General features: G+C 36.9%; 1 protein-coding gene across 1 annotated transcript in view; it reads left to right on the top strand.

The window, feature by feature from the left end:
• LOC150106349 (protein slit-like) overlaps positions 1–23,936 on the top strand; it is a 427,776-nt gene that overhangs the window by 230,232 nt on the left and 173,608 nt on the right. The window contains exons 5-8 of the mRNA XM_090392392.1: positions 10,538–10,609; positions 14,678–14,749; positions 14,901–14,972; positions 20,910–21,073. Of these exons, the coding sequence (XP_090248518.1) occupies positions 10,538–10,609; positions 14,678–14,749; positions 14,901–14,972; positions 20,910–21,073 (380 nt within the window). The remainder of the gene's footprint in view (positions 1–10,537; positions 10,610–14,677; positions 14,750–14,900; positions 14,973–20,909; positions 21,074–23,936) is intronic.

The raw sequence follows: 23,936 nt of genomic DNA on the forward strand, positions 1-23,936 counted from the left end.
GGAAACATCGCGCAAATACGATTTTCTCATGATCCAGTTCACCAAGTACTCAGGAATGCCACTCTGTGATCGGAATATCCATGTCACTTGATTCAAATGATCCTGGTTATAATCCCCTCACAGGCTCAAGCGACTTCTGTGCTTTTGCAACAAAGAGTGATTTATCTTTCTTTTTCTCCCAAAGTCTTTTCAGAAATTCTTTCGAAAACCGAAGTTTCGCACGTTCACTTCTTAATTGTCGGCTATCTTCGCTAGATTCCTCTCTCGGATCCTCACAAATAGTGGAGGTAGAGGAATTTTTTCGTGAAGTAATACAAAGGGAATAGGAAATTCCTGAAGGGTAATAGCAAAGAAAAACGACTTCTATTAAAGAAGTATGCACAAGGTACCCCCTAACAGAAAGATAAGGTAAGATAATACGAACGTGCTAAAAATAAAGGAACGAAAAGTACTAAAAGTCAAGAATAGAAAGGATCACAGATAATCATAAAACACTCTTTCTTAGCGCTAACAACGTTCATATTTGATGGTGTCATTTATTATCATTACAACACGCGAACTGAAATCGTTTTTGAACTTATATTTTGTAGTTTATACAACTGTGTAAAAAAAAATGAAAATAATTCCAAGTCGTTTCGCGCTTCTTCTTATTGTCCAATTTACAATTTCGAAACTGTAAATGATTCGACATAAATTAGACTGTTCAATTTAACTGAAATATCTCGAGATATTTTATAAGAATTTCAAATTGTATTAAAATTCGCCGAATCGTAGCGGTCAAATTATATGACCCCAGAAAAAACGAATGTAAAGGATGCTTACGCATTTTCGAAACGCATCAAAACTGAAATACATTTTTTTTTCATTTTTCTTCAATACCATTTTCAGTCTTTGCCCGTTTTCTGATGAAATATTTTCACCCTAATTTTGTGTTCTGACAGCGATGTCTGAACTATGTCTTCAAAAACGCGCAAACGTCAGAATAAAAATAATTCCATGGAACCATGATTGTCATTAAATTTGACACATGCAGAAGAGTGAGTACTTTCCTTCTATATTCCGTGGCATTGTCATTTTAAGATCGAGATTTAAATATCCAGCTTCAACCCTTCTGATCACAGCATCATGTATTGCCCTTTTTTGGCTTTATTGGTTGGTGAAACGTTTTGGCGGTTGCCTGAAATCAGTTGGAGCGGTTGAGGTCCAATACATCGCTGGTCCGAGGTCTACCCCTTGAAAAGAAATTCCGAGTATTTGTGACACCATGGGACAAACTATTTAGTCACCTGGTATTACACGACACCAGCGGACAAGCCCACTCTCGAGAACGAAGAGTTAATTTTCAACATCTATTATGACTTCGAAGTTATGAGAAAAATTTTCTGAAACCTTTAAGTTAGAAAATCTCTTTATAGGGACCTGGCATTTAATCTATTTGATGTCGCAACTTTTAAACTGATCCAAAAACCCAACACTAGATAGCAAAGTGTGCAGAACCAAGAAGTTGAGCTTCTGAATCAGCTAGTGAATAAATCTTGTTACCACTCTTATCAGATCTTGCCTGGAGGGATTTCATTTAATCTCACGGGAGAATTCTACAAAAACAGGCTTTATAGAGAAGTAAAACATATTTCTTCACATGCCCAGCATTCCTACAACTTAGATCACTTACTTCGCATCTCCCCTCTCTCTCTTAAACTATAAAAACTGAAACTGCTGAGAATAAAAAATTCTCTTCTGAACTTCAACAAACCGCTTACAGTTATCTTTACACAAATAGTTTACTCCAATATATATTCTACAGTTTATTGGTTGTCATATTATACTTATTTGAATAATTTGCTTTAATATTTATAATTTCATTGATTTCTTTTTATTTAAAAATAGAATTCGTAGATTTACTTCTTGAATGACCTTCAATGACACAAAGTGAAATACTTTCAATTTTAAGTATATTTTGTACCTGAAAATACTTGCAAAAATTAATGACTGCACGATTTATCATTTGCCTTGCAATGAAAATACAAACTTTGATTAAAGAAGTTCGGTAGTCTAATATTCATCATTTATAATTAGTTACTTTTGGAAATTTCTGAATAATTCAGTAGACAACATTAAAAATTATTGTATTTTAAATAATACACCAACGCGCTTAACATTTGTATGGGACATTTCTCATCATTCCTAATTTTCCAGTGCCCAAAACCCCATGTTCCGAAACCGTGTGGGTTAATTCACGCTGCATCCTCAGAAAGGAGTTTAGATCAACAGTTCCCAATGGAGAAGCCATCTCATCAACCCTTTCACGCGTTTTCGAAATCTGTGCTGCGTGTGGTTTGTTATACTGATAAAGGGAAGAGTACAGCCATCTGGTGGGCATTTTTAAAAATTATGAAGGGTATTAAAACCGACTTCTTCTTTTTTTAAAGCAAATTCCATGTAAAAGATTGTAAACCTATCACAGGTAATTCATATCATCTAAAAGCATTCATTAACTTTCATAAAAGAGTAGGATTCGAACCCATGCCCTGCGTTGACTTTCATTTTAATAACTCGTAATGTTTCAGATATCCAGTGATCTAAGTTTTAAGAATACAGATGTAAAAGTATGCTATTTATTCAATAAACAAACAAACAAAAAATAGGATCCAATTTACATGTGATTTTACACTGCGAATTTTGGTTATTCATCTTTTCTTTAGTAAAACATTTCTCCGCTAAACTTTATGCGCTGTTTTGCCCATTTAAAACTAATCAATAGCATCATACCTTTTGAACAAAGAAAAAAAAAATATTTGTCATACAGATCTTTCTTGTTAGTTGGTAAAACCTTTTAGTTATCTGAATGCGGGGCCGATACGAGAGTATCTGATGCCCCTAGGCAAAGAAAATTTAAGCGCCCCTATACATTGTCTCTCTCTATATATATTTTGTCATGCTCGCACAAGCACACGTACACCTACACGTGGATATTTATAAAAATAAATAATCTCCCCTAGGCGATTGCCTAGGTTCGCCTAATGATAAAACCGGCCCTGTTTGAATGAAACAAATAACTCATAATACGGTTTTTGTAGTTGCACAGACAATTGCCTTGTGATGTACGAAGACGTCATGATTAAAAAAAAAAAAAAACGTAAAAATAGCTTCATGATTTCAACGACAGGACGTTGGAGGAAGAGAATCTTTGTAGCTCACTAGGCATCGACAATTCTCTTCGGTTGGAAAGCCTACGTTACAATCTAGAACCCGTGCATTTTTCAAGCGAGGATGAGTAAACAGGTCTCATGGGGAGGGGTGGAAAAGTTTTAACATCCTACAACTCAGATTTTTCATCCCAGAAGAAGCTAGAAAAGAGCATCTAGTGTAACAAAAATATATATTTTTATTTTATTCTTGATTTTGTATTCAATTCCCATCTTTTTCTATTTTGAGATCGGTCAAAAAATTAACTTTATTTTGCCATTAGATTTTTCTCCGTTTGTGATTAAATTTTTATATATATAAAAAAAAGAGCAAACCATCCAAAGGTTCTTAAGATCACAATCATTGAAATTTATGGAAACCACTGAAGCTCTGATAAAAGTTGTTGTGATTGACGGTCTTTGCTTGTCACATCAACAGGATTACCAGAAGTGAACGTCTGCAATATTCCATAAATGGTTGACAATCTCTTAGTGGAATTCTCACACAAGTTGATGTATTGCTCAGGAAACATAAATTATCTTAAAAAAAAGGGAATATATCTTTCTTTTGAAAACACTGTTGCCAGGAGATTGATAATGATTCCATATTTCATTTTGTGTCACAAGAAGTGTCTCCGAATGATACATGAACAGTTGGATTGACTTCACTAAATCGCAATTCCACACATCCTCAATGAGACTGCGACGTTTGTTCAGAAGTGAGTAACGGTACTTCCTTCGCCAAACATGTGCAAGTTCAAGAAGAAAAAAAAAATCTGCCTTATAAGGGGGGGGGGAAGCGTCACCGTTTGTTAATATTACTTCGATAAAGCAATCCATATTTTGTATGGTCATTGCAAATATCAGATGTTGTTCACCTATTTACAGGACATTAATATTGCACGGGTGGAAACTTGAGAAATCATTTCCTGCCACACTTCCGGTTTGCAAATGGCATAAAATAGAATAAACTTGTGACTTATGCTTGAAAAGCCTTTCATAGTTTTCTCCCGAACTGGTTGAGTCTTTAATTTCGAGCCACTGACTAGAAGGAAAGTAGCTGGATATCCAATAAATCTTGATAATCCAAGTAGTAATGCTGATCATGAATGAATAAGGTTAGAGCAATAAACACCCGCACGAAATGAGTAATTGAGACAACGAAGGCTGGAAGTTGTATAGAACTCCGTTTGTGTTGCGATTGTGACTAGAATGTTATTGCTGAATGGGAATGTCAGAGGAATAAGATATTGCGAAGTAAATATGTACCTCAATGGCTGGTAGTACTCTTTCACTTCTACTTCTTAGAAACTACAGTTCCCATGGAGTTTATAAATCCTTCTCATTGTAGCAAGCATGGATTCGAACTTTGGGGAAGTAGTTTTTGTTGAATAAAGTTTTAAATACACGGGGACTACAACAAATTTTGCTTCTGTTAGTCTAGACAGGTTTTTAAGTACTGAGAAAGGCTCCCATAGTAAAATAGCTTCTCTTCACTTTAAAAAAAATCATTTTTAGGGGGGAATAGGGATTCTAACTAGAACGTGACAACTGAAAATATTTCGTTTGCATGTTTGTGAACTGGATTGAAACACTCTCCACAACAATTTGCGTGTGGGCTGTAATAGAAACGGAGCTAGCGAATTTTATTTATTTTTTTTTTTTTGTTAAAGGTATTCACTAGGTGGCGTTGATTTCGTCTGTTGCACAGAAGCGAAATTTAATGAGGAACTCAGTAACAAGTAGCATAAAAAAAAAAGTAGCTACTCTTCCACCCTTTTAATTTTCAGAGAAATTACGTTTTCCTCAGTCTTGACCTTTCTGTTTGTTCTCCCCCCCCCCCGCCCCCTTGCGTTGATGATGAAGTGGCTGACGGAGCTCGCGCTGTTTACCGCGTTGTTCATGCGCAGTTAAGGAAGCCGAATATGACAAGCTTCAGTCAAGGGTAAAAGGGAGAAACCTGCTTTCCGTCCCTGATAAGGGGGTGATGTACGAGCTCGTGCCGTAACCACGGCCGTAATCTATCTTGCGAATAAGTGTCCGTTAACAATTAACGGCAGCTCTTTCTTGTTGCTTGCTTAGCGCTGTAATTTCTGCTGATCATCGGCCTGTCATCGGACACGACTTATAAGATAAAAGGCTTCTGCCATTTCCCACACTTTATTTTTTTCTCACCCACCTCCTCCTCTTTACTACGGCGTCAGATGGTAATCGCGTACCTTGAAGGGTAGACCCGCTCCAAATGTTGCTTCCCTTCAGCGGAACTCCGATTATCTGCAAGATGATCCAACATCATGATTGAACTCTTGCGGCTACCATCTGGCAGTTGTCCCTATGTTTTTTTTTTTTTTACGGCAGGTATCCACTCTCGGCTAGTTTTTTTTTTTTGTAAATGCGATCAATATCACCAAGTGTCCTTGAGGGACAATACAAAATATCGATTTCACCTTCTACACAGAGATCTGACTTCGAATCATCAAACTACATTCTACACGTTGCTTGTATACAAGTAACGTGTAGAATGTACCATACAAGTTAATTGGCCAACGCTTAAATTATACGAAAAAAAGCTTAAAATGTATAATAAAAGAGGGTGGTATTTAAAATACAAGTTAATGGGCCATATTAGAATGAAATACATTAAACCGTCTTCTCGTCTGGACTTTCCTTTTGCCACGAATATAATGAAAAAAAAAAGTTTCATGACATCTTAGAGAAGAAGAATCATGGGTAATACCATAAAGTATAAATTTTTTCAATTTTCTCTCGGATGTTCTTCATTCTTTCGTTGTACTAAGTTTTTGATCCGAGATTCTAAACTCCAAGAGCGATGTGTGGTTGGTTATAGCATAATCAGTTGGTCTTATGATCCTTTCCGGTCCAGGATAGTAATATTAGAACTTCTCTGCGATGCATCTTTCTCTTCACGTCATTGCTAACACACTCTCTTATTTCCCATGTCCATAAATCTTGCGTTTTCTGCTGTTATTATCGTTGTTAGGCACGTGCGTAACGTATTGATTTTCCTGCCCCCCTTTATGAAAGATTTGTAGCAAATGTTTGTTCCTTGCCACTTCTTTTCATGGCTTGTACTTTCCAAGTTTTTCTTTCTTTTCCCTCCATCTCTTTCTCCCCACTTCCAACTGTTATAAATTGACTCGAGACAAATATTCACGCAGGCAATACTATGGTAACACACGCGCCAGTCACGCTCTTGTGCTTTTCGTATGCGTGTAACGTGCAAAAGCCCTCTGTGGTGAAATTTTACAAACCGCGTGCTCATGGCGCAAGCTGCCACGCGGAAACACGTGCTTTTCAGTAACAAGCACTGTTTTGAAGAGAGAGAGAGTGAGACGCGCGCGCGTTGAAGGCAGACGAGAGCTGTGACGTGGAACATATTCGTGAAGGAGACACGCGCCTTTTGGTCGTTTATTAATTAGCGCAGGGGAGAAAACAGGGATGTATCGAACAGGTGGTGTGGGATGTGTGAAAATGCAACTTAGCTAGCGTTACTGCCTTCCTTTGCAAGCTGTTCATTGAAGTCTCTGACAGAATAAGAACAGTAAATGAGAAGCCAAAAGGAACTCTTCCAGCTGGAAGGGAGACAAAAGGGGGGGGGGGTGGAGGGTGATAGAGAAGTAATTGTTGCAGCGTTCTCTAATTATTAAGTCGTTTTCTGGGTATTTGAGATTTCCTTACAGTGGCAGAAAGAAGAAGAATGCGTTGAATACTTTATTATCTCACACCTTTTGTTACGTGTAATTTTCTCTCTTAACGGGGTGGTTTCATTATTTACCACTGATCAAAGGGTAAATTCATTTAAAGTGGAACGCTAGTGGATATTTCATCTTTTGTGATTGTCATTGTAATCACGATAAGTTCCTATTGAGATGACTTTCTCTTTTGGTTATTGCCAAAGCATATTTCCTTGTTAAAATTAAACAAAGGAATATCTGCGAATCTTTCCAAATCTTTGAATTATATTATATTTATTTATTTATTTATTTACATTTATATGAAATGATAAAAAAATTACAATTGCAAATAGTTATCACTTAATTAGTGATAGCCTTGGGCCATCTATCTCTGATTGGTACCAGTGGAGATAGGGCTAAATGGCCTCGCCTACTCCCGTATACGGGAATAAAATGGCGTTAGCTGATTTTTTTATGTAAGAAATTCTTACCCATTTCTTTAAATATATTTCCTATATACAAGTAATAAAGAGGTGTATTAATTTATTATTAAACTACTGTGGATTAAAGTTAGATCTAGAGTTATTTTTAATCCGTTTTAAATGAAATTAGACTTGCCAAAGAATTATATTCTTGTTTATTCCTTTAAGTGTAATTTATGTTTGCCTGCTATATTAGAAATAATTCAAATAATATAAAAAAATTGCTTTCCTAAGAGCGATCCTTCATTTTCATTGTCCACCAAAGGAACAAGAATTTGACAATGTTAATATTTCTCTCACTATGTCAAATCAGGTCTTTTTCTCATTGCGTTGTATCTTTCTCTCTTGAGGGTTTAGTTGACTCAACTACAATCTCTTCCTGCTGCACAAATCCCACGAGATTTTTCTCAAGCAAGGCTTTGTGTTAATTAAAATTGCTTATTAGCGTTTTAACTTTGTGGGCTCGTTGTAGCATGCAAGAATTAGATGCCTTTGGTGGTTTTTGCATGCACGTGGTCGTCTGCACATGACGGGTGTTGTCAAGTAATGATGGCATTTGAAATATTTATGATGTTATTTAAGTATGTGGGTGATCCGATTTCAGAAATGCAGCCGGTGAAGGAAAACATTGTGCTCGGTCGGGATACAGAAAGTAGTTATGATCACTTTTTCCTTTAGTATGTCCATATTAACAATCTTTGAAGGAAGTACGTTGGAAACAATGAGGGAGAATTGTTCAGATAAAAATAAAATACTTGACACGAATAAGAAACAGGTAGTTTAATTTGAGAAACGTAGTTTGTGATTAAGACACAGCAGTTTATAACGTTAAATTTTAACTGTATAACATAAGCAGCGACCTCTGCTTTTAAAAAACGTTTAGCATGCGCTAAAAAAAGTACGTGTGTTACAAAGTACGATTACAAATAACTCTTGGTACCAAATTAGTCGGTCTTGGGCCTGGACGGTGAGGGGGTTTAACATACATAAATACATACTCACCCCCCCCCACACACACACCACCACCATTATTATTGAGTTTCTAAAGCTTGTTTATATTCACTATTGTTAAAAACTAAATCACCCGATCACACATTCCAATAATTTTTCAGGCCTTCTGTATGCCCTGTAGAATCTCTAGCTGCATTATCCTCCTCGAAACAGATTTATCATTTGAACCTTTTCATAAATGCCACTGAAGAGGGCGAAATGACCTTCTCGCAGCAGTTATTAATAGGCCAACCATAACATTTCATCATTAGAAGAGAATTTAATCTCACCGAATTATCTTCGCACGCTCATAAATACGAACATGAAACTCTGTTAATACCTACTCGCACAAATTAAAACTATGAACATTTAAGGCTATCTGGGGTTAAAAGGGGTGTTTCGCCATTTCTTAATACATTTTAAGACGAACATATATCAGTAGAACGGAGTATAATTGTAGCGGAGAACATTACTACAGAAGCCGTTTTAGTGCCGCGTGGAGTTCCAAGTGAATATTAATGACTACACAGTTAAATATAACTCCATCTGTCTCTCGCTTCTCATTTTGCACAGTTTTATGAAAAATCCCCCCCCCTCCCTCCCTCCCTTCCTTCAACCGAGTTCCTTCCGTTTCCTCAACGACCTTTTTTTGACTGCATTAGGTAATAATTGAGACTTACAGGCTCGTTTTCTTCCGTCGACACTGTTCCCTTGGGGGACGCGGCGTTACCACATGTTTACCTTTCCCGTGAGTTGTGTGCACGATTTACTAAGGCATATTTTCTATCTCCCCTCTCTCTTTCTGACTCCATCTTGCCGCGACTCCTGAATGGATAGGGCTAGGAGCACATGAATAAATTAAGCCTCCCGGTCGTCTGGAAATTTATAACTGAAAGAACAACCTGCGTTCCTGGCGGGTTTATGTGGGCCATTAGGCCTAATGACACGGCGTACTTTAACAGCCAAGCAGACTCGACGCAACGTACAAAACCCTGGCGGCGATCTTGGCTGGTGAAACCGAAATAGCAAACACACAGTTTATTTATTGTTATTTTTATTATTGTTTTTTTTTTATGTGTTCTTTTGCTTCGTTTTTCTTTTCTGGAGAGCGTTGCAGTTGAACAGTTAAATAGGGGGATTTAAAAATTACACCGACAGTCGAACTTGGTATGTTCGGTTCGGAATTAAAAAAGAAATATGGTTGACGGTATTGGATTGTAATTGGTAGATACTTAGAACCCGGTTAGCGAACGTGAAAATGAGCTGATTTAATTCTTCTACTGCTCATACCACGAAATAGCCCAAAAGAGAACTTATTTGTTATATGTGTCGTTCTAAGAACGTGTTAACAGAATAACCATTGACTACTGCCAATAGTTCCATCGAAAATCTATCTTACTTGCAAAACTTACTTTTTTAGAAAAAAATATTTTCTAAGAAAAGAAAAATTTTAAACAACAAAACATTCCTAAAAATTCGTGCCGGCAGAAGTGGAATCTGCACCTGTGTGTTATCTAGGAAGTTGCAAGCCAGCACACCTTTCCAATAGGCTACAGCAATCTATATTTTTGTTTCCTTTTCCAAACTCTGGCAAAATGTTTTTCTTTCTCATGCATGTAGTTCTTTCGTAGTATTTGAATAAGCAAAGTGTGTTTTATTCTTTTTCTCAACATAGTCGAATAGGCACTGTTCGATACTAAAACTTTCATTGTGGAAGTTTACAAGAAGATGGTAGTTTATTATGTTTTCCTGCTAGACAAGAAGGATTGAAACCCAATAGATGGTAACAATTCTCAATGGCACATACAGGAGAATACGAGCTACTCCAATCCCAGGAGGGATAATTAGATAAATTAATATAAAGAGGTATGAGGTAGTGTGTGCCAGCATCTCTATTGCTATAACAAAGTTAACTCCTGCGTGGATTTCCCATAACAAGATATCCAGATCCTCCCATCTACTGTTGTAATGGCATCGATCACCAATTGCATGCTGCATGTCCCCTAGTGAATTTTGTAAGCCTTGTTCGCTTCCCATATTCGTACACTCACCTATAGAATGATAACTGTAATTACTTTATTATCACAGAAGCTAAATGATGCCGTTGTAATAATGGAATTAAAATGTACTGTACGCTTCCGAATGGCTATTTAATGCGACTCATTCATTTCAATGTATCTTACAGGGACCTCAGCCATAATAAACTGGTAGTTATAGGAAGGAAGACGCTGCGTGGTGCGCCCCTTTTGAAGAACCTGTAAGTTAGATTCAGGAATAGAATGTGTTGATAATAGTTAATATTTTAAAAACTTTATTATATAAGAAATTTAAAGAAAGATAACCACCTCTAAGTTCTGTTTTTATGCCAGTCAGTTACATATTTATCCATTTTATAATTTATAAGTTTTAGATACGTTTCTTGCTATGCCATTAGAATGGTTACTAATTGGCTTTGTTTTGTTGTCGTCTCTGCAATTTGCCAACTATTTTATAGTTTTTTTTTTATCGGTGAACACTTCAATGTTATACTTCAGAACCAACGTCTTAATTGATGTCGATTTTTATTAACTCTGCGGAGGTTGTCGTCGAAAAAATTGCAGCGTAGGTCGCGTGTATCTGAGAGATACATTCATTCCTAGTATGTGCTAAAATGCGATAAAACTTACTGAAAAAACACTGCAAATATAATACATGGTGGTTTATTTATTTTCAGTTACAATCTAGAAATTATTGAACAAAGAAAAAAACTAAACCAATTCTATACTGACATCGGAGGCCGCGGTATCTCTCAGATACAATTTACTATGAAATATCGCACACCTTTATATAACGTGTTAAATCAAACCTGACCGCATAAACAGTGTGGAATATCACTCGTAATATATGCATGCGCAGCTACTCATGACCTCCAAGCTATACACTGGATGTGTGTAAAGAATATTTATATTAAACAATTTGTTTGGATCTCTCAGATCAGCCGCGACCTCCGCAGAGTTAAAGAACCTCAAATACGTTCAGCCGATATCGTTGATGCCGTTTGGTTCGAATTCCGTCTACTACCCGAAGAACCTTTAAGATTTTTTTTTCAACTGAAGATGAGTTGTTAGGAGGTAGAACGGTTCCCCTCCTAGAAACTTTTTTTTTATCATTTTCATCACACAAGAGGCAAATCATCAGAATACACAATTTACAGACAATAAACTAGCCTTGTAGCATTTATCCCTTCGGCTGCAATTCCAAACAACAACAGCTTTTCAAAATTAAAATAGTGAATCTTGTACCAAGTGAAGTGGCATATAAGTAACAATAAATAAATAACAAACTGGCTCATTATTCTGACTTGAATTTCTGTTGGAAGACTTTACGTTATTTTTTTTCAACACAACACACGGTCATTACGCAGTCACGTTTAATTGTTTTTGTTTTTTTAAATTATTTATTCAGTTGAGTACACATGAGAAAGACCCTCATTTCACTGGTATGCAACAAGCACATTTTCCTCTGATTTCAAGGAATCAGCGAACTAAAAGATGCTGGTATTACTGAAGCGTCTATTTTGGGGGGAATAAACCGAGTTACTTTTAATAAGAGAGATTTATACGAAGAACAAGCAATGTCGCCATTAATAAATGAAGATATAATTGTATGCAATTTAATGTAGTAAAAAACAAGGCTTCGTTCGTAAGTACAATGAATTTAAATTTATTAAAGATGTAAAGCTAATAAGCTCTAACTCGTCATATAACGCACAACGAGTAGTGGCGAATAGTCTAGCTATACTTCATAATAAGTTCTATAAGTGAAAGGCGATATTTAGGGCACAAATCCTTGTATTATACGAGAATGCGTAGCCATTTAAGATATTTACGAGTTGAATTAGTGAAGAAATCATTTTGACGCTGATTTTCCCTTAAAAAAAATCCAGAAAAAAACTGCCGACACAGAAAAGATAAAAGTGTGATTGGATAATGTAAGAGATTGATATTCTGGGTTATTAAGAGTTGTTAAAAGTACTTTTGCCATTGCTCAAACAAAACAACAGTTTCTAATTGGTTAAATCCTGTTGGTACTTGAAGGGTTTTAAAAAGACGAAAAGAAACGAAGGTGGAAGTAAGCTGGACCTAATGATCCAGTCTTACAAGAACTTTTCCGCCAATTATTCTTATTAACCATTTCAACAGCACTCGTGCCCGTCAGATGTCCAATTAGTGGTAGTTGTGCAAGAAAAACTCCCTCCGTTTGCGCTGCGAGACGCATTAAGTGGTTTGTAATTAAGTACTTTACATCCTCCAGCTAGATTAGTAATCCATTAAGTTGGGATAAGATCCTTTTGCTTCTTAATGTTGACTTGATGGAACAAAACGGAAAAGGGGGGCGGAAGTAAAAACTCTCGCCGAAGACGTCCATCAAAAGGCGTCTGGATTGCAAAATTATAAGGCTTAATGGACACCTTACGCCGCTCGCCATTTCGATGACGTGCGGACAAGCACGTGGGCGTTCTTGCCTTCGTCGGGAATTAGGTAGTTGGAGTGTGTGTACGTGCTCGAGGATGAATGCATGAGACCGCTGCGACGATGGACATTAAGACGGAACGCCAAATGCGAACAATTTTCCAAAGAAAACGTTCCTCGGAAATTATTTACTTTCGGAGGTTGTTAGGAAAATTTGTTGCCTCCGTAGCGGGGATTAAGTTGTTAAATTCCGGGATAATGAAGAGATTGCACAGTCCAATGGAAAGAGAACACCCGCTGCTGCTTGCTCGGATAATTAGCATAAGTCTGTTGTTGTTTTAGTTAATCGGCGAAGTTTGAAGACTGAATTGCGACAACTCATTTCAACTTAAATGCATTCGCCTGGAAGAGTTCAACTCTGCTCTTTCTCTCTGATTCTACAACATAAAATAAACAAAATAGCTGGTTTTGCCTCATTATAGATCTAAAATTACTTTAGCAGAATGCAAAGATTATATTGTTTATAATTTCCTCATTGACCTACGAGGGAGGGGGCATCGCAAAATGTCAACATTCGGATATCAATTCTGAGTTGAACTTGGAATTAAGCTTGTGTACATTCTCGTATTCGAAATCAGACTGTTTGCGCTAAATTAATTTAAAAAGAAGTATTTTCTAGCGCCACTTAACTCTTACATAAAACTGCTCAAAAGTTAGTACCGCAAGCATGTCTGAAACCGTTCTTTTTTTTCTTTTCTTTTGTGCATGCCTTTGATATCCCAGTGAGTAAAACCTCCTCTTCCAATGAAGGATCGGAATTCTAATCCCAGTGCGGTATTGGATATTCATGGAAGTTTGGAGAGCAGAAGAAACAGCAAATAAATCTCCCAAAATGAATTAAGAAAATTTCTATCCAAAAAGGGATTATGGATTAAACAATATATGACATGCTACAATATTTGTAGCAAAAAGAATCAATCTGAAATCTTGGATACGGTAGCATCATCTCCAAAAGATTTTAAACCTATATAGTGTTACAGAAAACCAAACACAAACGTTTTCAAGCCACATTAGTTCCAGTGAGGGCAATCTCAACTGGACATTGAAATTCATCTCCAACCTAAAAGACAATCGCAAACATCCATGCCCAGAAAGATTCTAACCCATAATCTGTCGGGTAGAGAGTGAATATACAATGTCTTCTCGATCTGACCTGCTGACAGTTGTTTGTAGTTACTTTTCTGTTAATAGACCTGTTCATAAATATTAGTTGAGTATTTCTGTTCCTTTTTGGAATTAGATATGCACATTCTTGCAACCCTGACTGGAAAATAATCTTTCACAATATAAGATTATACTGAGAAACATATCTGGTGACCTTAAAGTTCTATTAGATTGAAGTTAATACTTGGTTTTCGTAGCTCAGTTTAATGGAAGCCCTACATTGAGGGAACTGCCACCGACTATCACACATATATCCTGTAAAGATATAGTATATATCCCTTAATTTCAAATAGAAATACAAAGCGTTTTTTTTCAGTAGTGTTAACTGTATTTTATATCGTATTGTATTGTGTTATTTTTGATTGCATTATTTAATACGTTTTTTGTTTTTTGTTTTTACTGTAAGTAATGCAGGTTTAATTCACAGCTTCTAAATATTATTCATAAATATTGAAACACAATTCATTGTACCTGTTTTTCATTCTTTGGTGTTCTGTCCTTAAGTATGTTTTCAGACCGAGTAATAATATAACTGTAAACATTCAAACTATATCCCAGACACTGAGCCTATTTTTTAGATTGATTTTTATACTCAAATTATACTGCAATAATTAAACTTTGTTTTAACCCTAATGATTTCTCTTTTGCAGTCAGATAGACAACAATGAACTGACATGCGTAGATGACACTGCCATCCGGGGACTGAAAGACATGGAAATTCTGTAAGTTCTTAAGCTGTTAAAAATAACTTCATGCGTTTTATTTTATTTATACGTGATTTGCAATTGATCCTTTCTATAATTATCTCAAATTTATTAAAATAAAAGCTTCAATGATTATTTATGATATTTGTTTTACTTATTTATTTTTCAGAACGTTAAATCGGAACAACCTAACAACACTAGGAAGGGATCTCTTTGACAGCATGAAGAAGCTGCGAGTTCTGTAAGTATGTTTGAACTGAAACAGTCTTGAATAATATTAATAATTTGCCTCACCTATAGCATACTATCCCACTGTATTCTGCCTATTTCATAGAAATATCTGCTTTTAATTGATCAGTCTTTCCTCGACGAACCATTCAAACATTCATTTGGTTAATTCCAATTTTATTCAAAGATGAGATCCAGCATTTTGCATCTGCTGCTAACTTTTCCATAGATTTAGTTTCGTCTCGCACAAAAAAAGATAATAAATTGTTAATAAGCTCATTCAAAGAGGCGCGACCCGATGTCATATGTTTGTACCGCCCATTCCATTACTGCAATTAAAGCTGCAATTGGCCTTCAACAACATCCACATTAGAATTAATTCATGGACTCGCTTCTGATCTTTAATAATATTGATCGTTTTGATATTCATAATCGGATCCTTCCACATGTTGATTTTTTTTGCAATAAATATTTTTCTGTGTGATAGAAATAAGATGAACTCGATTGTTATCGCAAGCAAGTATTGCTTCTCGTCAGTATTATCTTTCTGTCGTAATGTGTTTTTCTTGTCAAAGTAAACAGCACTGTTAGGAAAACGTGACTTGTACAAAAGTAGTTTTGATTGCCATTAGGCATAGCTGCAAAACAGTAGCGCACGATAAAGTTAACGTTAATTTTATGATACAATATTTTATTTCAACAACTGAATGAATTCAGCTTATGTATGTTTCTATCTAATCACGTGTGTAGTTTTCGTCAGATGCTGAATTTCTTACCTTTTTTTATCTCCTCAAAATAATTACTTCTGAGAAACATTAATCTGGTCTCTGCTATTGCAGTTAAGATATTTGAGTAGTAGTTTTACACTACACTCATTATCCTTTTCAAACCAATGCATTGTTTTCTATGCAGACGTCCGATGGAATTGCATCTCTCTCTCTCTCATGCGCTCGCCTTGGAGTAATTTGTTTCCATTGACTTGCGGGGCATCGAGGGAAATATTTGATAGCCTGCTGTTGTTAACAGACTTTATCCTCCTTTTCTAGAGTTCGTCAACGAAAGGATTTCCAAGTTCACTCACGAATAGAGAATTAATTTCTTACCCATTGTGTAAGGACGTTTATATTTCATTTAGTTTTCTTTTAATCAGAATCTGTTCGCGAAATCAATGTTAGGAAACACTCCTAATGTAAGTTGGCTATTCTTGAAACTGCCTGAATTTCTTCGATGTACAATTCTTCCGTGTTTGCCAGAATGGTTGTTTATCTTTTTTTTTTTTGGTCGTATTCAAGTTATTTAGTTTGCGTATGATCGACTAACAGTCAAGAATAATTCTCACTCTTCAAGCACTGAACGAAAATCCTTTAGAAATGTTTAATGTTACACACACACACACTAGGTGGTGTTTTGCCTTCATTTAGTGAACCATCCTCAGCATACCGCTTGGCAGAGATTATATCTGCCATTTTCCAGAACAGAGTTTCCTCTTGTTGATATGTGAATCCAGTTTTCTAATTCTTCTTAAAAGTGCACTGTAAGATTAAGACGGGGTCTTCGTGCTGGCAGTCTAACGGTTGCATTTTCATTTTATCAAACGGCATCATCATTGCCACTCATAAGACTTGGTGTTTTTTTTAAATATTGATACTCTAATAGGCTGTTTCCCTAGACCTGCACCGCTTAGGCAACATGGAATAGTCCAAGATGTCTCTATAACATCGTGTTGATTTTTATACTACGATAATTGGGTGCATTTCAAACCAAGAAAATCATCCCAAAACCATCGCACATTGCTGTACTCTATTCTACTCTTCTCCACCACACTTAACAAATAATTTGATGAAGCGTTCTGGTAGATAATGTTTTCCTAATACCGAAACCCGTTCACCAAGTATTATAGCTGCTGTGCATGTAGTATGTAGTCCTTGATGAGTTCCTGACTCCCTGCCCTGGAGGTGAGGTCTCTCTTAATAATAATTTAATTTGAGGGGTATATATCGTTATTCTTTACTTAATAATCACCGCTTTCCTAGTAATAGCATCAGGTGCTTCACTCAGACATAATCCAAGCATAGTTTGAGTTAAGTCTAGTTTTTACTTTCGCCTTGGTTTCCATGGAAAAGGGACTACTGTCAGTAAAAGTAATGTTCAAAGTTTACAGCTCTCTCTGTAAACTTATTGAAATCATTTACGAAATCCTCTAAATGCATAAAAGGAAGGACATAGAATCATTTATCAGCACGGATCATCTCTTTCCGTTAGTTTGTGTTGTCTGCTTAAAAGGTTCGTGGACCCTTTACACCATCACATTTCAATCTCATGAATCCCGTAAACTGAGACTTCGCTGGCAGTGTCTGTTAACTCGGAGCTACCAGGTCCTATGTCTAGTATGTGAACTGTCCACAGTCATGCAGTTTGCTGTTCCACTTCCCTAGAACACAAAGCAGTGAGTTAGCCAGTCTCAATCAGAGTTCGAAGGATTTGTCATCCTGCAAAATAAGCAACTGGCTACAGAACGTGCACAATTGGCAAGCGTATGTAATACACTAATCATATATAACCTTAACTGCCTCAGCAATCATACAAAATTGTTATTCCAACAAACTGCCTGCATACTTATAGTGTGATTAGTGTTCAGGAAATATGGTAGGATCCGTATTCTTTTTTGAAACAAGTTTGTGCCCAGTAAATAGAAAGTCCAAGATTCAAATCAGCTCGGCAAGTTAATCGTTGTTCCAAATACAGGAAAATGTTTTAGAAGCCGGAATCAAAATATGTTGTCTTTTGGGGGAAACCAGTCTGACCAAACACATCGATTAGAGGACATCAGATTTTTCAAAAAAAAAAAAAAAAATCGAACGCACTGAAATAACTTGTTTGTCAATACAAACCACCTACCACGCGATAGATTTTTGTTCAAACTCTTGAAACATAAGATCCGTTCGAGTCGGTGTCTCAAAGGAGTAAGATCAGCCTCTGTCACCAAGCACGTATGTTCTCGTAATGCTCCGCGACCGATACTTATAAAAAGAAACAAACACACGAACACATTTACTTAATATTTGTTTTTCTTTGCTGCTTATCGATCTTTTGATTTCTTCCCAAAGCGCCGACCGTCACTACGGATAAGTAGCGTCGGCGCTTCTCGACGCCAGGTACACTTACAACCCATCTTGCCAGCTGTGATGAAAGCGGACAAACAACATTAGTCTTCTCCTCTAGGAATTGGATGTAATCTTAGAAACTGCGACCCATAGGGGCAGTTGACCTCGTTGAGTATCTCAAGAAACATTTCCAACCCCCTTTCCTTCTTTTCCCACCCTTAAACCTCGTGTAGTTTGTCATCCAGGCACAGTACTGTTCTCGTAGGTCAATATGCGGCCACGATACATTCTATTTACCTCTCTCCGCACTTCTTACTGGCAAGATGACTCTTGTCTGATGACCAGGTCGAGGTGATCGATAGCGACAAGCAGGGAGGGAAGGCAGATGATGGGAACACAAGTGTCGTTGAGATTACTTTCTCCTAGCAACTGGTAGATTGGGTTAAAACGAAGACAAGCTAATCGACGTATAGTGAACTGTTTTAAAAATGATTTTTTTTCTGAATAACTGCGTTCACTATCCTTACAGTTAATAGTTGGGCGATACATCTTGCTTGGAATTGCATTGAGTTGAGAATGCATTTCATAAATGCATCTGTGAATTGCAATCATCTAATCTGCGTTCATCCAAATGGAAGCAGCCGCAGTTCAAAGAATATGTCCGTGAAAAATAAATTCGTGCAATTGTCAGATAAACTAGAATACCGTCTTCCAAGCTATTTCTGTTTATATTCTTAGTGCACGTGTGTTCTGAGCATGTTGTGAAGAAGAAATGAGAATCCCTAAGGAAAGCCTTTACTACTTCTGTTATTATTAATATCTTGCGTCGATTAGCCGAGTATTTGAATAGAAAACCCAGAAGGATTCGTGTCGAAACTAAAGCGTGAATCGATCCGCAAATTTCTTCTCTCAATTGCAAGAGCGCTACACAGAGACATGCACGTGGCATATCTTGATAAATAAGCTGACACATCTCCATAAGTAAGATTCTAACAAGTTTCGTAATCAGAATTGATTTTTTCCGCGATTTCTCTCCAGATAATAATGAATGACACTAAAGAGCTCTTGGATATCTTCTTAGCCGATCACACACACACGAACAAAATTATTATATTGCTTATATCAGGGAACTTCGGGAAAAAATAGTCAGAAATCTAAAGAAAATCGACTTCTACACAGTTTTAAAATCTGATACCAAACTGTCAGTACTCCTGATTCTCTGGGTAGTGCTCAGGAACTGGCTATTGCAAAAGCTAAAGACTCTGCATAGTGTCTTTCGCTCCTGAAAGATAACCTGTTCTTGCTATGAACAAACTGGAAGAAAAGCCACCGTATACTTTGAGGAACATAAAATGTATATCCTAGACCAGGACTTGGACAGTCCTTAGGTAATCCGAGGGCAGCATTAAAAAAAAAAAAAAACGATTTATCCGAGGACCATATCACAATGCGTATCTAGTAATTTGGTGAGCAGCAGCGACACAACCTCGATAGCTGAACAAACGACAACGTTAATCGTGTGCTCACGAGGAACATGAGCTCTCGGAGCATGTGAATTGGAACAAAACAATATAAGAACACTTTTTTTGACACATCTAATATTTGAAAAAACACGTGGGTATATAGTGATGTAAAAACACCAAATAAAATTATCAACATTGAGATTATCGATTAGTGATAGAATTACAATATCTAATATGCATTCGATTGAAATTGTTCTTTTATTTTTTCCCTCGTGAAAATCAAAATCCACTGGCGGACCGCACAAAATCGTCCCGCGGGAAGTGTTTTGGACAGCCCTGTCCCAGACTATCACTAATGATGGACATGCTTCGTAGACTCATGCCCTGAGCACTAGCCATAGAATCAGATTTAAAAAAATATTATCTCAAAACAATAAGAACAAGAGAGGGATGTAGTCTATTTTATATAATCAGGGGACAGTTCAACCTCTGTGATTCTGCTGATATTTAATTTCAAATACCATGAGAGCCTGTGTAGCTCAGTGGATGTGGCGTTTGCATACCACGGCACTTGGCCGCATGAAGGAAGACTTGGTTTCGAGTCTAGTCAGCGACTAGAAGAAATTTTTCTAAGCCTTTTTTCGACCGGTTCCCGAGTTAGTCGATCTCTGGCACAGGCAAGCGGGTTTTTACTCCCGGAAACTCGGGTTTTTCGTCCTGTAAACTCAAGAAAATCGACCGTAGAACCCACATTATTTCAGACATTAAATATATTGTGTTAGGGACCACGAGATGGCGGCACATTTGAGCCGTCTCTCTTCACTGCGTACCGCTTAATTAGTGATAGCCTTGGGCCATCTATCTCTGATTGGGTAGCAGTGGAGATTGAACTGCCCACTCAGTCTCCGAAAGTTAGATAGGGCTAAATGGCCTCGCCTACTCCTGCATACGGGAATAAAAAGGCGTTAGCTTATTTTTTATTTATTTTTTTTGAACAAGTTTATATCCATTAATGAAGCTATTACTCCATTCCTTTCTAAGTATACTTAGCTACCCATTTCTTTGGCGCCTGCATAGTGTACAGAAATATTGTCCACTTCGTACTATCACTGACAATATTTTGTTGCTCAGTTGTAATTAAAATTCTCTCACTCTTGAAGGTTTCTTGATTTGAAAAATATCTTCTCTGCAGTCCTCAGTTTCACTTGATTTTAATAAAAGTAAATGAAATCTACATCTGTTTGAAAGTAGTTTATTGTGTGAGAAAATTTTTATAAGTAGAAGCTGCTTGAATAATAGTTTATTCTTGTAGAAAGTTGGTTAATTATGTGACATTAATTATTTCGAATGAGTTTCCTCAAAGTGGTGCTAATTATTTTCCAGACGGATATCAGACAATCCGTTTACTTGTGACTGTCACTTGTCATGGCTTGCAGGATGGCTTCGAAGAAATCCTCGCCTAGGACTGTTTTCCAAGTGCACTCTTCCGTTTTATCTTAAGAATAAAGCTATTGCCGAACTTTACGAGTCCGACTTCAGATGTAACGGTAAGTGTAATGTATTTCATGAAAAGTTAGTTTCGATGCAATATAATACTTAACTTCCTTCTTTTTCCCTAGCTTGGTCCCTTTTCAACTTGAAGGTGATTACCCCAGTCTCAGACGGATGTAGAGTGTTTTTCCTTGTTTTATACTCTGATTTTTCTTCCCGCAAAAAAAGATAAAAGGACAAAGAATACTCACTACTGCTCTCCTGTTGTATCATCACATCTCAAATATAGCCTTAGAAACCCTGTTAACGCATACAGCAGGTCACAAGGCTCAGATTACTGTAACTCTGATTTTGTTATTTTGTTTAAAGGAAATTTAACTTGTTGATTGTAGTTAGTTATGCCCCTGTCGAATATGCTTCTCCATCGAATAGGAATGTCATGAGGAGAGGAATTCTAACGTTCAATGGATGAAAGTTTTCAAAAAACTATTTTAACCTCATCAACGAAATTCTTCTTCTGAAAATACATTTGAGTAACTTAATTGGTTCGAAGTAAAGCGAAAATAAACGGTGGAAATCTATTATTTACATTTATATATTAGAGAAACGGTCGAATTATAAATTAATCTCAGTTCACCGCCCCTCTCCAAGTGCTATTCTTAAATTCTTTGTTGAAAAACTAAATGTGATGTATTACAAAATATGCAGTAGTCATGAACAATACACAGAAAGCGCACAAGGAAAACTTAATGATGTCAAATAAAAAAAATGAATTTTTTTTTCTATGTACTTATAAAAGTTTTAGTAGATTAATGTAGCTCCTAATTCGATTTATTTATATAAAATGAATCTGATACCGTTTTCTTCAACTGTTAGTTTGTGAGGCTCAACTCGCCTCGCTTAGCTCAGAGCTCAGTAGCAATCTTTCTCTACAGCGTTCCACACATCTTAATAAGAAACTTTAACTTATTATCTATTTGTTTTTCCCTTCAGTTATTTCTACAGATGCTAGTTTATCGGAAAGTCTATGAAAAAACCAGGAAGCATTTTGAAAAAAAAAATTTGTCTATGCAAATACACTTACCAGTTTACTCGAACGCTAGCAGTATGGTAAATAGCGCCGATCCCGTCATCCGATGATTTATGCCTCGATTAATATAAGTTTATCTGCATCCTTTGTGAGAAAGTTTTATAGCTCCGTATTCACTGGACTCATCATTTCATCGCCTTGTCACCGTGAATTGATGCCCTTCAAGAATACGAATACACTTTTATTAAGGGATGAAGAGTTGGGGTTGCTTTAGGAAGTTTAAATTTTGTTACGGCCGTTACAAAAACGAAGAGTGGTAAACATAGCGGTAAGACGGAGGGGGAATTGATGTAAACAACGAAACAAATCGTAAATATTTATTGATTCGCAACATTAATTTACTGGATTATTTTTGTATTAAAATCTTTGTTTGTTAAAATATAAATATTAGTAAAAATTTAAATTGTATCTCGAAAAAAAGCGCATCTGTATACATCAGATGCACTTTAATACAACAAGATTTCACTTTCGACTGATTGTGCTGTTCGAAGCATGTTAGATTGAACTTGGTGGTTAAAATCACTTTCAGATACGATGAAAACGGATGAAGTTTTTCTCACTTTGACGTATACAAATCAAAATTTGTTGATACGGCTGGAAAACTGTCTGTTTACTCCAATAACAGCTTTGCGTTATAGTTACAAAAACCGTAAATGAAACTGATGTTAGCGTACACCACGTTTGAAAGCTTAGCTGGATTTTTTTTTTAATTAAAAAGCAAACAAATAAACACGAATGAATACTATTATGTAAGGCTCTGAGAACGTTTTTAAGAATTAGACTACGTAAACAGGACCAATGCATTCATAGTTAGTCATTGCTGCAATTACCAGCGCTGAATTGTGAATGACCCCCATCTTCCTATCTATCCGGAATTATCGGATACCTGTCTATACAATTTGTTTAAAACCTGAGAAGATCAATTCCTGAATAATGCTAGATTCCCGATTCACTTTGCATGTATATATTTATATATCAACTTATAAAGCAAAAGAGTTTTCCAAATTTCTCTTTTGACTTGCTGTTCCACTCTCCAATAAGTCTAATATTTTCTGCGGTACGATTGTGGAATCTTTATTAATCAAAAGCCAAACTTCGTAAAAGAAATTGCTAGGACGCAATGTATTGGATCGTACCTTTACATGGGAGTTTTATTACTCCTATCTCATTTTAAGTCGGACTTAACAGCAGACCCTCTATCCCAGTTTATTATATCTCTGGGCGACTGAGAGCATATACGTGGTTCCCGTGTCAACAGAACATCAGTAATGTCACCCAGGACGACCTCGCCCGCTGGTTCGTTCGTAGTTCAGTTATACCACTGGAGCGAGGCAACCCTAAACCCGTCGTGAAAGTTTGTAGCGAAGGTTTTGCAGCAAAATCTCAAGATAAACATCACTAAATATCACAAGGGGATCGTCTACCACCGCTCTCGTCCTACCTTCGACCAACTGGGAAAGGATGAACACGGAAATGACACACTCGTACCATTTTCACGTGCGCCGTGGAGAGCCATACGCAGCTCGTGAAGTGCGTCAACAGCTGCCTCCGCCTCGGTTTCGAGGACCGGAGCTTTATAGGAACCGGGGGGAAAACGTTGCCTGTCGCACGGATTCGAAATGTTTGTGTAGCGCCTTAATCCTTCAATCGGATGCCATTTATCTTGTGTCTTTCCTCCCCACACCCTCCGTATTACCCCGAGTGTAGCTGGGAAAACGAAAGACACCACGCGGCAGCTGTTCTTGCTTTGGGGGAGCTTTGGTGAAATCCCACTCTTTCTTATGTCGACAACCACCGAGTGAACTTTGCTGATCTGGAGGATCTTGTAG

The sequence above is a fragment of the Typopeltis vanoorti genome, chromosome 5 (assembly GCF_054136105.1).
Source record: "Typopeltis vanoorti isolate ZY-2024b chromosome 5, IOZ_Tvanoo_1.0, whole genome shotgun sequence".
In the NCBI taxonomy this organism is placed as follows: domain Eukaryota; kingdom Metazoa; phylum Arthropoda; class Arachnida; order Uropygi; family Thelyphonidae; genus Typopeltis; species Typopeltis vanoorti.